The sequence below is a fragment of the Rousettus aegyptiacus genome, unplaced genomic scaffold (assembly GCF_014176215.1).
Source record: "Rousettus aegyptiacus isolate mRouAeg1 unplaced genomic scaffold, mRouAeg1.p scaffold_m13_p_5, whole genome shotgun sequence".
In the NCBI taxonomy this organism is placed as follows: domain Eukaryota; kingdom Metazoa; phylum Chordata; class Mammalia; order Chiroptera; family Pteropodidae; genus Rousettus; species Rousettus aegyptiacus.
This window is the reverse complement of record NW_023416308.1, coordinates 39702658-39723183: the sequence shown is the minus strand read 5'-3', so window position 1 is coordinate 39723183 and position 20526 is coordinate 39702658. Positions and strand designations below refer to the sequence as shown.

General features: G+C 45.2%; 1 protein-coding gene across 11 annotated transcripts in view; it reads right to left on the bottom strand.

The window, feature by feature from the left end:
- Nucleotides 1–20526, bottom strand: part of GRAMD1B (GRAM domain containing 1B) — a 175145-nt gene that overhangs the window by 12229 nt on the left and 142390 nt on the right. For all 11 annotated transcript variants that reach the window (XM_016118499.2, XM_036221654.1, XM_016118507.2 and 8 more), the window contains 13 exons: nucleotides 17801–17885; nucleotides 17124–17227; nucleotides 16300–16395; nucleotides 14696–14776; nucleotides 12290–12405; nucleotides 10305–10461; nucleotides 9153–9342; nucleotides 7477–7620; nucleotides 6423–6541; nucleotides 6011–6153; nucleotides 3911–4014; nucleotides 3059–3262; nucleotides 1856–1946 (listed from right to left, as the gene is read on the bottom strand). In XM_016118499.2, coding sequence (XP_015973985.2) covers nucleotides 1856–1946; nucleotides 3059–3262; nucleotides 3911–4014; nucleotides 6011–6153; nucleotides 6423–6541; nucleotides 7477–7620; nucleotides 9153–9342; nucleotides 10305–10461; nucleotides 12290–12405; nucleotides 14696–14776; nucleotides 16300–16395; nucleotides 17124–17227; nucleotides 17801–17885 — 1634 coding nt within the window. The remainder of the gene's footprint in view (nucleotides 1–1855; nucleotides 1947–3058; nucleotides 3263–3910; nucleotides 4015–6010; nucleotides 6154–6422; nucleotides 6542–7476; nucleotides 7621–9152; nucleotides 9343–10304; nucleotides 10462–12289; nucleotides 12406–14695; nucleotides 14777–16299; nucleotides 16396–17123; nucleotides 17228–17800; nucleotides 17886–20526) is intronic.

The following is a 20526-nucleotide window of genomic DNA, read 5'->3' as shown; positions in this document are numbered from 1 at the left end:
ATGGGAAGCATGGCATAAGGAATGCAATTAGCATTAATACACTGGGTAAGTGGAGGGTCAGGGGAGGGAGCAATTGGAGGGATCATTTTACTAACTATATAGATGTCTAACCAATGTACTGTTTACTTGAAACTAATTAAAATTTTAAAAACGTAAAAAAAATAACATCAAAATGGAGGAAGAGGTTAAACCCAGAACTAACCTGTGATTACTTTTGTATCTACCAAACCCAACAACAGAGATTTAGAGTTAACAAAAGCATGAATAACCTTAAAGAGATGATGCTAAAAGTGAATTTTACTGATTTTACAGATGTCTTTGCATTTAATGCTGTAAAAATATCTTGGCTTAACACCACATTCAGAAGAATTTTACATATAATTTTTGTAACATATTCAAGTAAGGTTAATAAGAGAGCCCTTCTCATTTCCTCGCAGGCCCCTCTCCTTTAGTGGCCCCAGGTTTGTCCTCAGCACCATCTTCCTTCTCACACTCTGTCCCCTCTACATACCCACAGCTTTAATGCTACTGATAATTAAATCAGCAATAGCGGTCTAAACTTTTCTCCTAAGCCCCAAGTCCAAACTATCCATCATCTTCAATTATATAACCTGTGGCAACTCAGAGACATCTAGAACTGACAACATCTTCTCTGACAACTTTTCGCTAAGTTCCAGATTTCTGTTAATGATACATGGGAATCAGTAAGTCATCTTCCTTTACTATGAAACAAGAGGTCACAAGTCTCTCAGCTCCAGTCCCTCACCTGTTTGCCGGCCACTCTCGCATACATCACTGTAGTTTACTCCTACTGGCCTCCCTGACTCCAGTCTTTTCATGCACCATAGTGCCATCAGAGTGATTTCAAAAAAAAAAAAAATACAAATCCAACCATGTCACTCTAGGGCTCCTTCCAGTGTTTCCTGAGGGTAGGAATGTGCCCTTGCTTCTGTCTCTCTGAAAATGCTTAAATGGAGGCCCGGGCTGGTTGCAGGGGAGGGGTCACAGAAGCAAGGCTGAATTAGATATAGTCTAGTACCTGGTGAACATCTGGGTAAGCGAGTGTCTGGGCAGCTCCTATGCCCCCCACACACCTGTGCTCCCACATTCTCACTGCACACCCCCATCCAAGGAGGGCTGGGCATCAGGCAGTGGGCTGAATCATGTGGAAGAGCTGTCTGCACTTACCTGTTCTAGCTGCTCCCTGATTAAAATGGTTTACAAAAGTCCTGAGCAGGCCGTGGCCTGATATATCAGATAGCTGTGCTCTCTCATATTAATGCTTTCATTGCTTTCAACTAACTTTCTCTCTAGCCTGGAATCTTTCTATGCAAATTATGAAGCTTACAGTTTTACAGTGTTATGGAAATTATTATAAATTGTTTACAATAAAATAAGCGCGTACTCTTCCTAGACTATAGTTCTTGATTTTACCTGGCTACTCTGCCAAAGTGTGGACCCCATGAGGGCACAGTCCTAATGCCTGGTATGGAGCAGACACCCAGAACGTCCCCTCCCAAACAAATAAACGGGCTCCTAAAATGTTCTGTAGCATCTCTATGTTAGTATTTATCAAACTGTGTAGTAATTTTGAATTTCCTCTCTGTCTTACCCACTTGAAACTGAGTTCCTGAAGGGCATGGATGCTGCATGCAGCATTTTCTTCTGAATCCTTGAGACCTAGCATACAGTAAATGTTGAATAAAACAGAGGAAAAAGCAAAGAGGCAAGGAATGACAGGACAACTGGTTTGGAGAGAGAAAACTAGAAGACAAAAAATGACACCCAAAGAGACTGGGAAAGAAGCAGCAGGCAGGTAAGGGCAGGGTGGGGAGGACAGACTGTAATTCCTTACACACAGCTGATAACCAGCAGCAGTTTGGACACACTCTGCAGGTGGAAACCATTGGGGCTGTCCTCGGGGATATGCCGTGTCTGTGTAGAACCTGTAGGGAAAATAAAAAGGCTATCACCATCATGGCCCCCAAGTCCACCAAGTGCAGATGTGATATTGGTCATGCACATAACTTCTGGGAATGATGATGAACTGTCTGTGATGATGTGAGGGCAATAATGCAACAGATGTACCCAGTGTTCCAAAAGTAGAAAGTAAGCTCCTCAAGGGCAAGGTCATGGGTTATGTCAGGCAAGTGAGTATTGAAGTCGCTGAACAAATGAGAAAATCAACAGATCTATGTAGCTACAATGCACAGACACAGGAAAAAGTGATCTGCAGCTGTGGAAGGGGAAACAGTACTGTGCTAGGAGACAGCTTTCAGCTCTGGCTTTATCCATACTGCTACATGGTGTTGAGCAAGTCAGAGAACCTCTCTTCAAGTCAGTTTATTCAAATGCAATGTTAGTGAGAAATTCCATATGTGAAACACATAATGCAGAAGTGCTCTGGTGAAAGCTGGGGGAAGTAACACAGAAAGCTGGCACTCTCCTGCTCTGCTTCTGCCTCCTTTCCTGTCTGCATCCAGCTCTGATGAATGCCCAAGTAAGTGCAGAGAATACTCTGAAAATACTGGATTGGTTAGCTCCTAAGACCTCGTATAGCTGCAAGTTTCAATGACTGAGTAATGACACGAGGTTGTGAATGGCTACATGGGAAGAAGGAGACATATCAAGGGTAGGTCCTTGGTGGACCCATTGGGGTCAAGCGAGGGGGTGCTGCTTAGACTCCCTAATCTTTTTGTCCTGAGGTAATCTCTGGGGTCTGAGCTTTGGCTTCTCCATGGTGCATCTCTTAAGAACTTGGAAGCTGCATTCTTGAGCCTATCCAGGTAGATATGGAGCTTAGGCAGCATGGAGGCATAAACCCAAAGGCAACTTTTTTTTTATCAGAGCAAACATGGGCTCAGCAGGAGCTGAGGAACTTAAAGGCCAATAGAAATAGGAAGAGCATCTGCAGTCTTAGATTTAATGCGTTATGTGCAAACTATATACAATCTATACCCAAAGTACAAAATGAGTGTGCGAGAGTGCACCTTGGCACAGGCATGTGACTCTAGCCCAAAGCCCTAAGCCACACCAGCCATCCCCACCATGCACACACCTGCCACATGCTTGGTCCTGTGGCCCACATCTTCATCAGTGGGTGTGGTAACGGGGCTCATCACCTCTTCCAGGTGAGGCACCCGTAGGTGGGCATGGGGACGCTTCCTCCTCCGCACTGTTGGTGGCTTGCTGGCCTTCTCTTTGGGAGACTGTCTGTGCATCTCAGCCAGGTAGGTGCTCTCCGTTTTGGTCAGTTCAGTCTCTGTCAGATACAAAAAGGCCACATTGGAGGTTATCTGCCCATACCTCCAACCCAATACACTGGACTCCAGAAGCAAGTGTCTACTCCTAGCTGAGCCCTCTCTAAGGGAAGCATTTTCCATACTGTATTCTGGGATGTTGATGGGGAAGGCAGTGGTCCCTCAAGGATGCCCAGGAGCCTAAAGAAGTACCACAGGGACCAAGTCCAAACCCTTCTAGGCTGTTGAACATTGTATAGAGACATAGATTCCTAACATCTGTACCCCTTATATATATAATTTGGGGCACATCATATTTCCTAACAGATTCATTCATAGGCTATTTCCTTTCTATAACAGAATTATTACCAATGTGACTGATCTGAGGTTCTTATTTTGGGGAGGGGGGGAGGGTGGCAGTCATAGATCCCTTAATGGCCTCATAAAAGTTACAGGCATAGCACAGTCTCTGGAAAAATGCACATGTTCACATACATGCTGAATTTTGTATCCATTTTTGAGGCAGACTTAGGAACCCCATGAAACCTCTTCGCTGTCTCAGTCTCTCTCCCCATTTTCCATGGTCTCCATTCCCCTGAATAATGGCAAATATTTTATGGAGTTCTACAGTTCAGTCAGTGATGGTTATCAGTGATGATTATAGCATTCACCTAAGTGGCGGAAATAGTCCTCCAGTCCACTCCAGAAGTTCTTCTCAATGAAAGTTTTCACTAACCCCCAGGGCTGTTTTCGGTAGCGCAGCTCTGTGGAGACCCTGAGGAATAAGCCAAAAGCAAGATCAGCCATTTCCTGGGTGGATCCTTCCTGATGCAAAAAGGAAAGTTTGGGATTAATTTCAAAGTGGCTTCACATCTGTGCTGCACTTCTCAAGGTAAAAGGTCCTGTCACATTTATCATGTTACCTGATATCCACAGCCACCCTTTGAGGCTGGTGAAGCTAGTGGATTTGTCCTCATTTTTATAAGTGAGAACACTGAGTTTCAGAATATTTAAGCAGACCAAAGGGTAACAACAAGGTCTCTAACTCCAAGTTCAGAGAGATTTCATGATATCACACTGCCTACTCCCAGAAAGGCTCCAGATAGTGCCAAACAGCCTATTGGCCAGCCTTGGGGGACCCTTCTTTCCTCCAGCGACTTTTAAGCGCAAGTCAGGCTCTAGGTTTTCATCATTTCCACCTTTAAGATCATTTGTGACCAGCCCTGGCTCCTGCCTCTTCACTCTACCTAGGGCCTCACCAATTCTTGCTTTTTTCCAAGTATCCCCTCCCCTAATCATGAGCCTCTCTACTGCCAATAGCTCTTGCAGTATCAGCTCCTTCCTCTCCTTTACAGTATATATGCTTTTTGCCTCTCCTTAGGTTTATTTTCCTCTGTCAATAGATTCTTCCAGTTGATACTCCCATGTTTAAGGCTGCCTGCTGTGCCCTCGACTCCTTCTCAGGGAACTTCCTTCCAGAAAATTCCTCTGAGCCCGCTCAGGCCCTGACACACTGCACCTGAGTCGGCTCTTGTTCCGGGCCACACGTGTGCCTACACTTGGGGCCACCTCACCCCTCACTCCCCAAAAAACAACCTTTTACTGGATAGAGCGTAGGCACCCTCTGTAAAGGTCTATCTGAGGTCAAGTTACCTCTGTGTGAACTAGACAGAAAGAATATCCAATCAGAAGCTCCTTTAAGGAAGCTGAAAATGAAAAACCTAGACATTGTGGAGAAAAGAATTGAGAGGGAAAGGAGGGCAAAGAGAGAAGGGAGAGAAATAAAGGAAGAGATGGGAGGGGGAGGGAGGAGTAGATGCTCAAAGAGCACACAGAAACCAAAAAAAAATTTATTTTAAGATAATAAGAAAGATACAGGCACTTTTTGAACGTGAACATTCAGATCTTCCTGATTCCTGAGAGATCTCTCTGAAGCCTTTCACCAAACACCTATTTGATTTGAACTATCTGAGTGATGTTATGACCTGTACAACCAAAAGAACTTGGTCTAAGATACAAGTATATAAACTGGTTATTTTCAAATGGGTTTCAATTAGCCTATAAGCTTCTTAAAATGTCAGGGTCTAAATTTCTTCCTTCCTTGAAAGCACATCACAGTGCCCATGACAGGATCCTATCCACAAACAGCATTCCACTTATTCGTTTGATAAACATTTTCAGGACTCTGATATGTGCAGGTCCTGGGCTGAGTGCTGGAAATAAAGCGATGAGTGGGCTGGGGTTCCTGCATGTTCATCATCTGACAGAGAGACAGTGGTAATCACAATATACATGGTGTGATGGAAAGAACACAGGTTTGTGTTTCTAGACCTTGGTTTCAGCATTTACTGGTGATATGACTCTTGGCAAAGTTACTTGACTCATATGATCCCGTTTTCTGTTCTAAAAAATGAAGATATATCTACCTCCTTGGGTCATTCAAAAGTATGTACTTTAAATGCAGTTGTTTATAAATGATGAGCAATCAATAAATAATAGCAGTTAAAAAAGTTTTACTAAAGAGATGTACAGAGCAGTAAAGAGAACACACGGCAGAAGGAATAACTGTCAGAATAGAGGGGTTGGGGTGAGGTGGGGTTTTCAGAGGCTTCAGAAAAAAGGTAGAATAAAGAATGAGTTAGCAGGCCAATACTCCCAACACCTCCTCTTCCCTCCTCAGGAGCAAACGAAATGTTCCCTAATGTAAGGACTCCCAGAAACTTCCTTCCAGAAAATTCCTCTGAGCCCGCTCAGGCCCTGACACACTGCACCTGAGTCGGCTCTTGTTCCGGGCCACACGTGTGAGTGTGTAGCGGTTGATGGTGTAGAAGTAGTCATGGTACGGCACGTCGTGGGTGAGGACCTCGGCGTCTATCACGTAACACTCACTCTCCTGGCTTGCCTTGTACATGGTCTGTGGGAGGAAAGGTCTGCTGGACACAACTCAGGAGAAGAGAGATGGGGAGATAGCCTGCTTCCCCAGCTTCCCCACCCCACTCCCAGCTTCAGAACAGAGGACCCAGAACCACTGGAAATGGCTGCGTCTAAGCCTGTACAATGCTACTGCTACATGGCTAAATGACACCAGCACGCAGGCACTTCCTCCTGATGTCTGTCCTTAACCCTTCACAACAGAACAGAGCTTTCCCGGCCCACTCCTATTGGCCTCTGCCCTCTCCTCACCTGCGTCTCCCTGACAGTGGCAGTTTTGGGAGCCAGAGGGTTGGTAAGGGTGATGGTGTAAAGAATCACTCGGCTCTGGTTTCCATTCTCTTCCTTTTTCCACGGATGGAAGATAATATCTGAGAGTAGAAAAGAGCCCTGGAATAAGGGAGGGAAGCAGCATGCCTTCCCCACGTCTGAATGTTCCCTGCAACTGAACTTGTCTTGACTGTACTAAATGCTGACAAAAGGAAGCCAATGGGAGCCTGAAGGCCAGAGAAGGAGGGTAGGAGGAGGGGGAGTCAAAGCAGAAAGAGGCTCATTGTGGCACTGCCGAGATTCTACACAGGGCTCCAAAATGCTGATTGTTCCTGGGGCTGGGGCAGGAAGTCTTGGGGCCACCTACGGGGATGCTAGCAACACTGGAGTTACTGTGAAGAGGGCCTGGGATCCTTGGGAATGAGTCTTCTCTAAGGAATGACCTCCCTGTGCCCTCAGCAGGCACTCTTCTCCTGGCAGTGGGGACCGCTGATGCCTAAATGTTCTTTCATAGACTCAGATGCTTAGCAGCTCTGCTGGGTCAAAGCTGTAGACCCTGCCATGAGGCAGAACAGGGATGAAAGGATGAGACAGGGGCATGGAGGTGTGAAGAATGAACTCTGAGATTCCTAGAACTGAATCCCAGCTCAGTCCCTTAGCTGTTTGAACTTGGGCAAGTAATAATAGTGTGAGTTCCAGTTTCCTCATGGGTATGGTGGATCCCACACTCACACACTGGGCAGATTTGAGTATTAAATGAGATAATGTAACATGCTTGGCATGAAGCAGGTGCCTACCAGTAAGTGGTAGCTTACTGGTGAGCCCAAGGGGCCTAGCATCAGCTGCCTGGTGCACGGTGGGCGAGTGTTATACTGCAGAGTGGGGGAAGGAGTAGCATGCAGGGCCCTGAGGGAGCTTCGGCACTGAGTAAGGCCAGAGAAAAGGTGCTCTGGGCCTTCAGGTGGCCTGGAAAAGGAGGGTGCATGGGGAGAGAGGGAAGAAGGGGTGGGAGGGACCAGTCCTGGGAAGAATGAACCTGAGAAGCGTCGCTGTTCCATGAAGTCCCGCTGGAAGGGTGAGTCGGTGAACAAGAGGTCATAAAGCTTGTCTACACTGAAGTTGAAGACCTCATTCACGTATTGCCGGCCACTCAGGTCTTCATAGAAAGCCTGGACCTCCCCTGCATAGAGATGATGAGGAAGTAGACAGTCAAGGTGAGGGGCAGATGATCCTAAGAGATGGCCCCAAGCACTTATGTCTGTGTGGCTAATGTAGAAATGGCCACCAAGGAAGACTATGGAGTGGGGCAGCTGGGCACCAGAGCTCTGTTGTTTTCTTCAGCCTCCTTCCTTCATTGGCATGTACACTATTTACTTGTAATGCCACTCTTCATTCATCCTTTACAAAGAGTTCAGGAATGTACTATTTGCTATTATACTTTCAAGCTTCCCTATTTAAGGTGATCTTTGACTAAAACATAAACAAGTGACTACCTCCTAAACTTGCCTGAACCCAGAGGTTCAGTTATCAAGAGTCTATAAGTTAGCCACAATTGACAGCAAATGGCATTGTAACAATGGCATAGGTGTGTTCAAGGGATGCTGATTAATCTGCAATATTCTATTCGTATGAAAGCTTCTAAGGCTGGTCTGGTCTACTGGGCTGTAATCTCTAACTATATGAGATCTGCTCTCCTTCCATAAAGCACCATACTTCCCCCATTATTTCAATAACCTTTAATTTTCTGATGTTCCTATCTGCTAAAGAAGAATGTGTCTGAGGGTATAGTTGGATTGCTAAAGCCTCAGGGCCTCTTCTAGCCCTTGGCTCCCCACAGTGCTTGATTGCTGCCCCTCCAGGAGCTAGAATGTCATCTCAAACCAGAGGCTGACACTTCTGGCACCGTGTGACCCTGAGGATGCCAGCGAGGAACTCATGGGCATCCTATAGGGTCAATGCCCATGATTATACAGGACAGGCATAGTGAGCACAGTGAGGGAATATTCATGTCTTAGTTTACATGAATGGCACCCCTGTTATTACACAGGACCCAACAAGTGTCATTTGCACTGGCCCTGTATCCTGGATGTGTGGAAATAAACCAAATGAGAGAAAACCACTGTACATGACCCACAGGATAAACTGTCCACAGATGGATAAGTGAGTACTGTCTGTATATACTAGGTCAGAATCAATCAGAATTCAATGAAGGTAAACCATCAACCAAATTCATGAATACTGAGAATGTGGCTTCTCACCCTGGAATGTAAGATGCAGCATATTCCTAGGTGAGGTCCTAGAGGCTAACCCTTTATAGGAGGGAATTAAGAAGCTATCTACTTAGAACTATAAAACAAAAGGGCAGTCTCCAGAGTCTGACCCAGCAACACCTTTTCTTCTAGCCTGGTCAAAAATCCCCATGCTGGAGTCACTAAAGCAAGTTTCTATAAAATCTAATTATTTCCAGGTTATAGTTGCATAACCTGTTGAATAAAAAAGGCAAACATGGAATGATGAGGTTCCTGCAAGTGAGTACCCAAAAGAAGGGTCTCTGCTAATAACAAATGTACCTTAAAAAAAAAAAAAAAACTGTTATCCACCCATCCTTTCCCCAGGAACCTAGAGACTGATTCCAGTCTCCATATAGGGACATCCTTTTAGCCTTCAAAACAGAAAGGAAGGGCCACTCTGCACCCATTTTCAAGTGTCTACCTTCATCATGGGTGTCAGAAGAGTCACTAAGCTCGGTGGGGATGTCCTCATTGTCATTGAAGTCCAGGGAAGGGGAGTTCACGGGTGCGATGATCTCAATCTTCTCCCCAATGATGTTGTCGATGGCGAGCTCCTTCTCCAGGGACCCGTCACCCTCCAGCACCTCCTCTTCCAGAGGCAGGCCATCAAACTGAGGTGGAGACAGAGCAGTCACCCAACAGAGGAGTTAGGGACCTGGCCTTGGGAGCCCTCACATTCACAGTAGGAGCTGAGCTGGAGTCTACTCCAGGGTTTTCCCCAGCCCTGCCATGGAAGATGAGAGCACCTAGCACCAGGTTCTGCCCTTCTCTTGCTTGCCAGTAGACAGCACACTAAACCACATGAGTTGGCAGAGTTAGCTCCTTCAGTTACACAGGATCTGTTCCTAGAGCCACATCAGCACCATTCTACAATACTGTTGGCCTGCCTCTCACTAGTACCTTGTTTTCTAAGAGGTTCAAAAGACTTCATAATCATTTTTGGATTAATTTTCCCATTAGCCCTAGAAGGGAAAGATATGATTCTTTACATTTTAAAAATAACTTCAGACAGAAAATGCAGACTAGGCATCCAGTGAATGTTTTCATTCTAAGGCCAGATGGTCTGACCCTTAAGCCACTGGAACACAAAGCTCTCTTTTCTGGGAATCCTTTCCTGAGAAACCTTACCCTTTCTTCTACCTGCCAGCTCACACTTTGACTCTCTTCCTTCATGAAGCTTCCATCTCTTCTGTAACCATGTCCCAGAGGACAGAGGTCCTTCTTGCATATTTTTATGTCTTTCATAAAGTCTAGCACAGTGGGAAAATAAATCAGGGCTGATCTGGAACAGTCTACTGAGAACAGAGCTCACACAATGGACCTGAATAGTTTTCATCTGCTCAGAAGCCAAACAAAATCATTATCTGAGACACTGAGAATCCTACTCTGGATCCTGGGACCATCAGAATGGAGCCAGCCCATCTGCTCCAGGATGCCTCATTGTATAAACTGACCACAATATAACCAATCTCCCCTCTACCCACTCCTCAGGTTAGGGTCCCCTAGAGTTAACTAAGCTAGTACACGATGGTCACTACATAGGGAGTGAAAGTGAAGGGCTCACTGCCCGTACCGAAACAGGGGCTTCGCTGCTCCCTGTGGATGTCAGTGTGCTGTTGGTGATAGATTTCTTGGGCAGCTGTGGACTAGCATCTGGCTTGGTCTCTATGCTGCTTTTGGATGAGCTATCATTCACTTCATTTTCCTCTACAGGAATTTCCTCAGAGTACCTAAAAAAATAAAAATAAAAATAAAGATACCATGAGTCTATGTTAACCTTAATGGTCAAGATTGCCAAATATGTTAAAACCTTAGACTTATCTATCTATCCAAAACTATGGGCTTTCTTGCTTCTTTGCTTTGCATATGATCTCCCTCTAACAACTCCTTACCCCGATATTGCTCTCTACCCTCTACCCTGATGTAAAATTTCTGGCTCCATACACACCTTTTCCAGGCACCCCCCTTAGACTTATCACTATCTAAATACAACCATTATTTGTCCTAAACTATCCCTCCCTCCCCACCACTGGCAACCTAATCGATCTCAATTTGACCATTTGAATCAAACGCCTGTGCCTTGAGCATACATTTTCTTTCCCATACAGGACTCTGGACATGAGTACCCTTTAGGGGTACTACCCAGATTCTGGGTTATAACTAGTCAACTTCTTGGATTTATATACCTAAGAGGAAACCATTCTGGAGCTAAAGGTGGGTGCACTTCTAGGGACCCTTCACGGATGCCACCTGTATCCTCTTCCAAGGGAAAAATCGTCATTGTCATTATCAACACTTATACTTTATGTATTATCTCATCTGGATGTATAACAGCTCTGAGTAAATCATTGTATGCATTTTAGAGAGAATCAAATAGATAGTCACAGAAGTTAAATGATACCACTATGAAGCGTCAGAAATTGTACCTGAGCCCAGGTTTATGTACTATACATTTGAAGCTCTTTCCTTGCTTTCTATAATTTTGTGCCTCTCACAGTACCACCAAGCCTCCACCTACCTTTCCAACCTCCCATGTTTCTTAATATTCCAACAGCATGTGATACAGTGATATCCCCTTCTCCTTAAAATTTCCTTCCCTTGGCTTCTATGATACAAAATTCTCCTAGTATTCCTCCTACCTCACAGGACATTCTTTCGAGATTTCTTTTGCTGCTTCTTCCTCTTGCTGAGTGTTCCCAGCCCAGTTTTTGAACTTCTTCCTATGTCTATTCAATCACTTGGTGGTTTCAGCCAATCTCATGGCTATCCACTCAAGTTTCCAAGTGTATATGTCCCTAGCTCAAGACTCCCCAGTGAATTCTACAATCATATTCACAAATACCTAACAAACATCTCCACTTGAATAACAGTCATCTCAAACTCAAGTTGCCTAAAACCAAGCTCCTGTTTTTCCTCCATAATCTGCTCTGCCTATGGTGCTGTCCATCTCAGTTTGGAACTACATGCTTCCACTTGGTAAATCCAAGAAAACCTTAAAGCCACCTTTGGTTCTTTTCCAATCTATCATCAAATGCTTCATATATTTCTGATTCTACCTTCAAAATATATTCAGAAACTAACCAATTATTGCCATTTCTACTGCTGCCCTCCTGATCTAAACCACCATCACCTCTCATCTAAAAGATCGAAATTATTCAATAGCCTCTTAGCTAGCCTGCCCTTCCTCCCCCTTTAGTGTGTTTCAACCTAAAAGCCAGAGTGATCCTGTTGAAAGGTTAAGTCAGATATTATCAATTACCTACTCAAAGCCTTCCCATGGCTTCTCATCCCACTCTGAGTAAAAGCCAATCATTGTTTTGGCCAAAAGGCTTTCAGAACCTGCCTCCTGACCCCCTCCTCCATGTGCCCTTTTTCCATTCCACCAGCCACCTGCTTACTGTTCCCTCTGCCTGAGAGGTCTTCCCACAGATATCCTCCTGGTTCACTCCCTCACCTCCTTTAGGGCTTTACCTATATATCATTCCCCAGTGAGGCCTTCACTGCCATCCTAGCCCCTCTAGGAAAGGCTCCTGGCAGCTTGTCCTCTGCCTCTCTCACCCCATCGTGTTGAAGTCATCATCAGGGGGTACGTAGTCCTCGTCGTCACTGGTCAAGCCCAATTCATTCCCGTAGCACTGGTGAACAAAGTGCCAGAGTTCCTTGGGGCACAGAGGCTGCAGGGAACAACAGAGACTGATGCTTCTTTCCTCGGGACACCACTGTACAGGGAGGCACTGAATCGGGCTGGACTCCCTTGAGGGTAGGAACAGCTGCACCCACTCTCCCTAGCTAAACTGAGAGTTAGCAATGCCTCCATGACAACCTCATCGCTGACCCTGCCCCACCCCCTCCTCTCAAGAATCTCAGCAAGATACCAATCTTCTGCCTAAGAATACGTTTTTTAGTGAAGCCAGGAACTTGGCGTGTTCCAACTCAGGTTTGCATATGGGACCAACTGGCCCCTTGTAGGTAACTGTCCACGTTTTGCCCCTGTGGATGAGGTTCAGCATTAAGCAGCACAAACCGATGTTGCTCTGGGGCCAAGGGAATCATGGAGCTTCTGAGGTTGATGTGGAATGAGCACCAGAGATCCCTTGAGTCAGTCTCCCTGACAGTGCAGAAATTTTACACTAACAGTGGCCATGCAGACCCTGCTGGATCACATCCAAGAATAAGGCACAACCTCAAAGGTGGCCCATTACATAACTGGACAGTTCCTGCAGTTAGAAAGAAGCCTACATTCTCATATTTTAAGGGGCCTCAAAGGTCATTGCATCTGATCCTCTGTTGACTAGCTGAATACTCCCTACTTTATTCTTAAGCAGAATCAGTTCGCCTATAGTTCTATGTATTAATTTCACTGGGTGTCTACATGTTTTCCTCAAAAGCACTGTCCTAAAAGACGTTAGCTCTCACAAAGTACAGAGTTTCAGGAAAGAGGCAACAGAATGTCAAAAAACTAAGATCAGAAGTGAATATTATGAATGAGCCTTGGGCTAGCAGGAGGGGGGAAGAGTTAGTAGCATAAGTATGTGAAAAAGGAGGGCAAGAACATAAGGAAAACAGAAGCAGATAAAATCTTATTATTATTTTTTTAATAAATCACACTTAAAGAATGTTTCCCATCAATAGATTTGATAAAGCATCTGAGAACTATCTAACCTCATCCTTGCAGGCAGGTGGCAGGATGCTGTGAGCCAAGGTTTCAGTTTTCCAACTACAGAGAACTGCCCAGGACAGCACAGCCAGGGCTCCGTGGGAGTGGCAGCTCTGCCCTGGCCCTCATAGCACTAGAGGGAGGCACTCCTCTTTTATCTGGACCTCCTGCTCCTATCTCTGGCCTTATGTCCACCATTCATTCTGCCTGGGCCACATGTGCCTCTCTGCCAAACCATGCCTTCCCCTTCTTAACAATTCACCTTCTCCATGCAACCTTCTCTGACCTGTTCAACCGTGTTCCTATACCTAAATATATGTCAAATATAATGTAATTATATTACATAATTTTTTCTTACATTCTCTGCTCTGGCTTGGAGCTGTCTCTCAACCCTAGGACATCTGAATGGGAGTTTTCTAAGGGCTGCCACCAACATCCCCATCATCTGCATCTCCTTCCAGTGTCCTTCAGACACTAGAGTAGTCAACTGGTGCTGTATTAATTCTGTTTTCCTAATTTTGATATTTTTGATGCTCTGGCATCTGAGGCCTTGCTGACTGGGGAGGGCCTACCCCTCCTAGGGTTAGCTAATTCCTAATTTCTAGAGATGGGAAATGACTCGCTAAATAGAGCACACCCTTCATGTGTAACCATTCAATCCAAAGTTCATACCCCCAACCACCTTCTTATCTAGCTCTTACACCCCAGGCCAATATTCCTCTGCCCTCATACCCCAGAGACAGGTACCAGACAATTAGAGACAGTCTCTATATCCCAAGGCCCTACTAATTATTCAAACTAGCCAATCCTACATTCGCTTGGCCTGCCTATGCTGTATCACCACCCATTCCTTCCCAGGAAAACCACGATAAAGGCTCTTGCTCATGCTTTCCCTGCGCTCTCTTTGCCTTCTGGCTGCTTCCCCCGCGTGGCCCAGCATGGCACAACGTGCCTCTGCTTCTAGGCATCTGTGAGCATAAAAACTTATGGATGGTCATTTCCATGTCTGTGTGTTTTATCATACCTGATTAAAATAAACCCTGGTACATTTAAAACAGTGGAACTGAAGTGTCTGAAGTCGGCGAGGGCCCTGCAACAGGCAACAGTAAGGCTGGCTGTTCATATGACAAAAAAGGCTACTCAGTGACACAGTCTGGTGGATTTCCAGGACTGGGAGGGAACATGGCTTCTTTGGAGCTTGCAGATGCCCAAGCAAGAGTAATCTTTTCACAAGGCCCATGCCCAAGGAAAGAACACTCGGATGCGCATCCTCCTCAGGCTGAAGGAAGGAGCTCGGTAGTCCTTACCTTTTCAAGGAGAGCATTCTGCCACAGCCGGAACATCATCATATATGTCCTATCCCGGGCCCCAAATGAAGTAAAAAAGTGCTAGATTGGAAGAAAAAATGGCAAGAAATGTCTGTTAACACATTACAATATAATGAATGGGGACGTGTTGCTCTTTCCTCTAAAAAAGCTACAAATTTTGCCCTCGAGTACTACTGACTCTGTTACTCATGATCACAGCACAGGTATGCCGGTGATGGGGATCATACAGGTATCTGGGACCTCTAAGTCCCCACTGCCATAAAGTCCTTCAAAGTTCACCCATACTTTCCTCAGTGTTTCCCCTTTTCTGAAATTTTCACTTCTATAAAAAAACTTCCTTCACCTATAAACTGGAACTGAGTGAGTGGTGAGCTGTGAACTAGCCTAAAGGAAAAGAGAAGAAAAATCTACTCACCCACTCGCCCTTTCACTCATTAATTCAACAAATATTTTAATGTTAGCATACTGTTGTTGGGGCACAACAGTAAAGAAAATAGAAAGAGACCCCTTCTCTAATGGAGCTTACATATTAGTGGGGACCCTTTATAGAAGTGGTTCTCAACCTTTTTGGCACCAGGGACCGGTGCTCTTATGAGGATCTAATGCCTGATGATCTGAGTTGGAGCCGAGGTGGTGATGCCAATGCTGGGGAGTGCATCATTCCCGCCGCTCACCTCCTGCTGTGCGGCCCGGTTCCTAATAGTCTGATAGATGTGCAGAGGTACCATTGGGGACCCCTGCCTGCTTTATAATATGCAGGAAGAAACTGACAAAAACCAGGTTTTATGAACACATTCTAGGTGCTTCACAAATGCTGCTTCATTTACACTATACAAAAACCTTGGAAAATAAATGTAACTGTTAACAGAATACCTAAAAAATAGAAAAAGGCTGGTAAAGTTAGGCAACTTCTATAATCACAATGCTGATTCATGCCTAAAACAGAATTCAAACCAAGGACTTATCTGAGCCAAAGTCTCATTGTTCTTGTCACAGTCCAATAGCATTGTCGGCCTTGTGTTCTGCAGAAATCTAGTCCAAGCCCTGAAGCTATTAGTCTTCAGGCTCTGGTTAAAGATCACAGTGCTTTCTTCGCCTTAAATTTCATCTTCTACATTTTCCCCAAACCTATATGGACAATCCATTTCCTATCAGCCTCCTTATCCCTCTTGATGAGCTATGCTGATAAACGATAATAACAACTTACATTTGTATAGTGTTCTACAATTTAGTGTTTTCAATGTTTGATGTCCATTCAACACTGTTAAATAGTATTGCTGGCTTCATTTTAAACATGAGAAAAGGTGGCACAGAGAGGTTATATAACATGCCTACTTTCACAGGACTCAACTTTAGGTGTTCTGGCTCTAAGTCCAATGTGCTGCCACTCTACGCTCACCCCTGCTCAGATCCCAAACTCCCTGCCCACCATGGAAGTGGTTCTTGCAATCTGCATTACTTTACTGCCTCTCATCCCAATTCTAAGGCCTCCCCATTAATGCAATTGAAGGGCAGAAATACAGGTGTGGTGGACAGGTTTAAGGGAGTGGAGAGTAGAAAGTCCAAGATTAGACTCCACTTACCTTTTCTGTGTCAGTGCAAACTTGGATGGCATTGGGAATGAGGCGAGCTGTTTTTTCTTTAGTCATGGAACAGATGTCTTTCAAACGAACGGTCAGCTGGCATTCCCACAGGGAAAGATTGGATAGCAAGCAAAAAGAGGCATTAATAGAGTTAGGCAGAGTGTTCACATGACCCCAGTTCAGGCAGAGGAAACCAGATCAGTCTACATATTTCTAAACTTCCTTAGAGATCATCTAGTTTAGCCCCTAATTTCAGAGGCCCCACAGTGAGGTGGTGACTGAGCCTTACCTAGAGCCCAATGGTGTCCTGATTCTGGGTACAGGGAGCTTTCTTTCTCATTTCTACACAGTCTGACAAATGTGCAGAAGTACCATTTCTGTGCCACTTACAGAAACAGAACAGTAGCTCTAGATAGAACCGTAAAAGTCATCTAGGTTATTTTTTCCCACTTTATGAGAAAATAGAGGCGAAGGAAAAATAAAGGACTAGCCTAACGTTACACAGCTAATTAGTTGCAGAACCCTGAAAGTGTACAAGCCAGTTCTTCTGTGTCTCAAGGCCAACACCCTTCTGACTCTACTATTCTGCCTTTGGTAGTGACTCCTGCCAAGAGCAGATTCTTTCAATACTCTCTTCCAAACCCAGATGGGTGTGAGGGGAAGACATGCTAGAGGAGATCTAGCCTCAAGACACAGGCATGTGATTTTGTTAATTATGAAAAGGCTTGGTTAGAGTATGAAGTCGATGAAGGGAAGAAAGCAGAGGCAGCTTGTTCAGCCACAGCCAAGGGAACAGTCCAAGGAAGCAAGCCCTGGGTCTTTACCAGAGTTTCCCAGCGGAAGATGTTGCTATAGAAGCAGATCCAATTTTCAGAGAGGTAGAGTCGGCCCTGGAGAAGAATGTCTCTTTGCAGTGCACATGAGTAATCTGTGGAGAACAGGGGACAGAGGAGCTCAGAGACAGGAAGCATTTTCTGCAAACCACTATGAATTAGGCATACCATCCCTCTCACTAGCATTAAGGAGCCCAACTGCCTGCCACTGACTAGGTATGTTCGGACCAGCACCAAGGGGGTCCCCAAAACCTCACTGTCAGGAACAGGAAGGGTGTGAAACACGCCACCACATACAGGCCAAAGAACACCTGGGACAGTGGAGGGGAGCAAGGAAGCTAGAGATAGGAAAGGTCTATAAAATCATCGAATGCACCTCCCCAGCCAATGATCACCCCACTCCTTCACTGCTGGGCCATCTGCAGAGAGAAGAGTGGCAGTGACTCTTCCCAGGTTGGGTTCTCTCTTGAGGCCACTACACATGGGTGCTCAGCCCTAAGCCCCAACCACTGGAGTCATTGCTCTGGACGTCCCCTCTCCCTGTTCCCAGACAGACTTTCTCCTGGGTTGGCTCTTACTTGGAACCTCTAGACGGGAGCAGCCTGAGTGCTATACTAGGACTCCTGAACCTCCTTCCTGGCCCCCTACACCCAGGTCACCCAGCTCACCAACAATGAGGCGCTCTGTGTCTGGAAGTTGCTTAAAGAGCTTTCTGAAGTCTTCATTTCTCTGCTTGTAAGTGGGGCTTAACACCTGTATGACAATGGCCAAGGTTAGTGGGATGTTCCCAGGTTCTGTGGGGTTGGGGAGGAAGATGCAAGAAGAGCACCTGCTTGTGCGTTTAAAAGGCAAAGATGAGGCTCAGTGATCCCATACACTCTAGGAGGCCAATAGGCAAAGGGGGCTCAGTGTGGGAAAACATTGTAGAGAGAATTTGATACTGCAAAAAGCTTTGTATCCATCGGTCAGTGAGAAAAAGTCAAACATACTACTAAGCAGGTCTCACATTACATCCCAAGAGGACAAAGGAAGCGGGGATACCTTTAGAGAGCTTCCTGGAACCCACCATGTCAGCTATTGCTTCTGCCAGCAGGAAGCACCACCTGACAATAAGGCAGGTGCCCAAGGATCCCCAAGAAAGACCCAGGATCTGATAGTGCCCAGCACACCCCTCAGAAAGTTGTTACCGTGACTAACACAGTAAATAAGTACTTGGTGTATATGAAATTCATCATTGGAAAAAGAATCATAAAATGTAAGAAGAGTGCAATGTTATGTGTGAATTATATCTACATTAGACTAGGAGGAAACGGCACTTTTACAAAGACTATATTAAATGACCAAAAGAAAAAAAAAAGAAAAAAGAAAAACAAGAAAAAAGAAAACCCCCAGAAAACTAGTATTAGAATAAGCACACAAGTACAGAATCTAAAGACACATCGGACACCCAACCTTATTCCCTTCCCATTCTTGACAAAATTATCTAATCTAACCCTTATATTACTGATAAAGAAACTATGGCCAGAGAGAAGGTCTCTGCCAAGGTCCCCCAGCTGGTCAGTGGCAGATCTCTCAATCTTTGGTCCCTTGCCCATCTCCTACCACCACCTGTGCCTCCAGATGGTCCTGTGCCCACCTAGCTTTTGGGGTGTCTCAGTGAAGGCTCATACCCAAAACGACCTTAATAGATTCTCCTTAGAAATAGGATAAGCCAGCTGAAAAGATAGAAATCCTGCTGTTTCCAAGCTTACGATCTTAGAATCACAAAAAGAAACAAATGTGCCCTGTAGATTAAAGTCAGCAAGGATGATGCATAAAGACAGTGCAGAGTGCAGGAAGAGCCATGCTTCGCGACACCTGCACTCCGCCCAGGCGGTTTGCTGACCTACTTATGACACGAGCATGCGCACGCAGACTGACTGTCCTAGTGATGGTAACAGATGGGTCTTGGTCATTTACACTTTCTCACCCGCTTCCCTGGGAATCCAATGGCATACAGCTATTGTGACAATGAAATGAACTTTGGACTATTCATTTTTTGTCTTTTTGAAAAGCTGAATGGCCCCCAAGGAAGCCGAGGCTATGGCCAGTCCACATTCACAGCATGCTCTAACTACATGAGCTAAGTGACCTGATGACTTATTAGAGGAAACAAGAATTTCAGGAACTTGGAGAAGAGAAAATGGCATGACTTCAGTTTACAGAGATTTTCTGAGAGAGAAGGAATGCAGTGCTTTTAACTACTTTGTCTATAGTTAATTTGAAACTTTTGTTTTGGATTACTTATAAAATGAGTTGTACTTGCAATAGTGGATACCCTGTTGCCTTTGCCAAAACAATCTTATCCAGTAGAATTCTAAACTTTGAGAATCACCTGCCATATGTTTGAACCAAATATCAGGGCCACTGGGAATGAATATCTGGAAGCTAGCCCATTTTGTCACTTCCATGGCTAGAAAAGACCCAGAATACAACATGCCTCTGGTCCATATTACATGTTACTTTCAAACTGATATTGAGATATCCAATTTATGGCCCTCTGGCCTTACAGAACAGAGTCTGCACACTGAAAAGCCCTGCTTGACCACATCAGTAAGTTCTAACTGACCTAACTGACCTTCTAGAGCTACAATAATGCTAACATGGAATGAATTATTACCACACACCAAATACTGTCAGAGGCCCTGCACATACAGCATTTCATTTGACCAGAGGGTTGTTTTTATTACCCCATTTTACACATAAGGAAGTTGAGGCACAGAGAGGTGAAGCAACTTGCCCAAGGAATGTGGTTACTAAGTGGGAGAGTGGACTATGAACCAAGGCAGCCTGACCCAGAGCTCCAGGTCTGAGCCATTACTCTACCTGGCCTCAGGGTCCTTATGCCAAGAGGGTAACAACAGGGATGCCCCAGCAGAACACATTCTCCTAGGAACGATATATTCACCTACTTTGGGCCCCCTACTAGCCTTCCATGCCCACAGGCAGGTCTTTTTGGGGGAGTGGGAATAAAGTTTGTTTTGCAAGATGAAGAAGTTCTGGAAATTGGTTGCATGACAGTGCGAACGTACTTAACACTACTGAACTGTACACTGAGAAATAACAGCTCCAAAATCAGCCTGAGGACAAGCCTACCAGGTGGCCACAAACCCCTTTCAGGGGAAACTGGACATCACACACTCAACTGCCTGAAGACTCCTAGGCAGTCCTCCTATTTCTGATGTTCGTTCCATATTGCACTCTCATCTTGCTTCTCTCATCTTCAATGGGAACTTAGACATCTATAGAGGTGGAAGTGGTAGGAGTCTGGTCATAATCTTCCAACCTCTCCATTCCTTGGAACAAGGCTGTGGTAAAAAGGAGGACAAATCTAATCCTAACCCCTGAAGTCAGC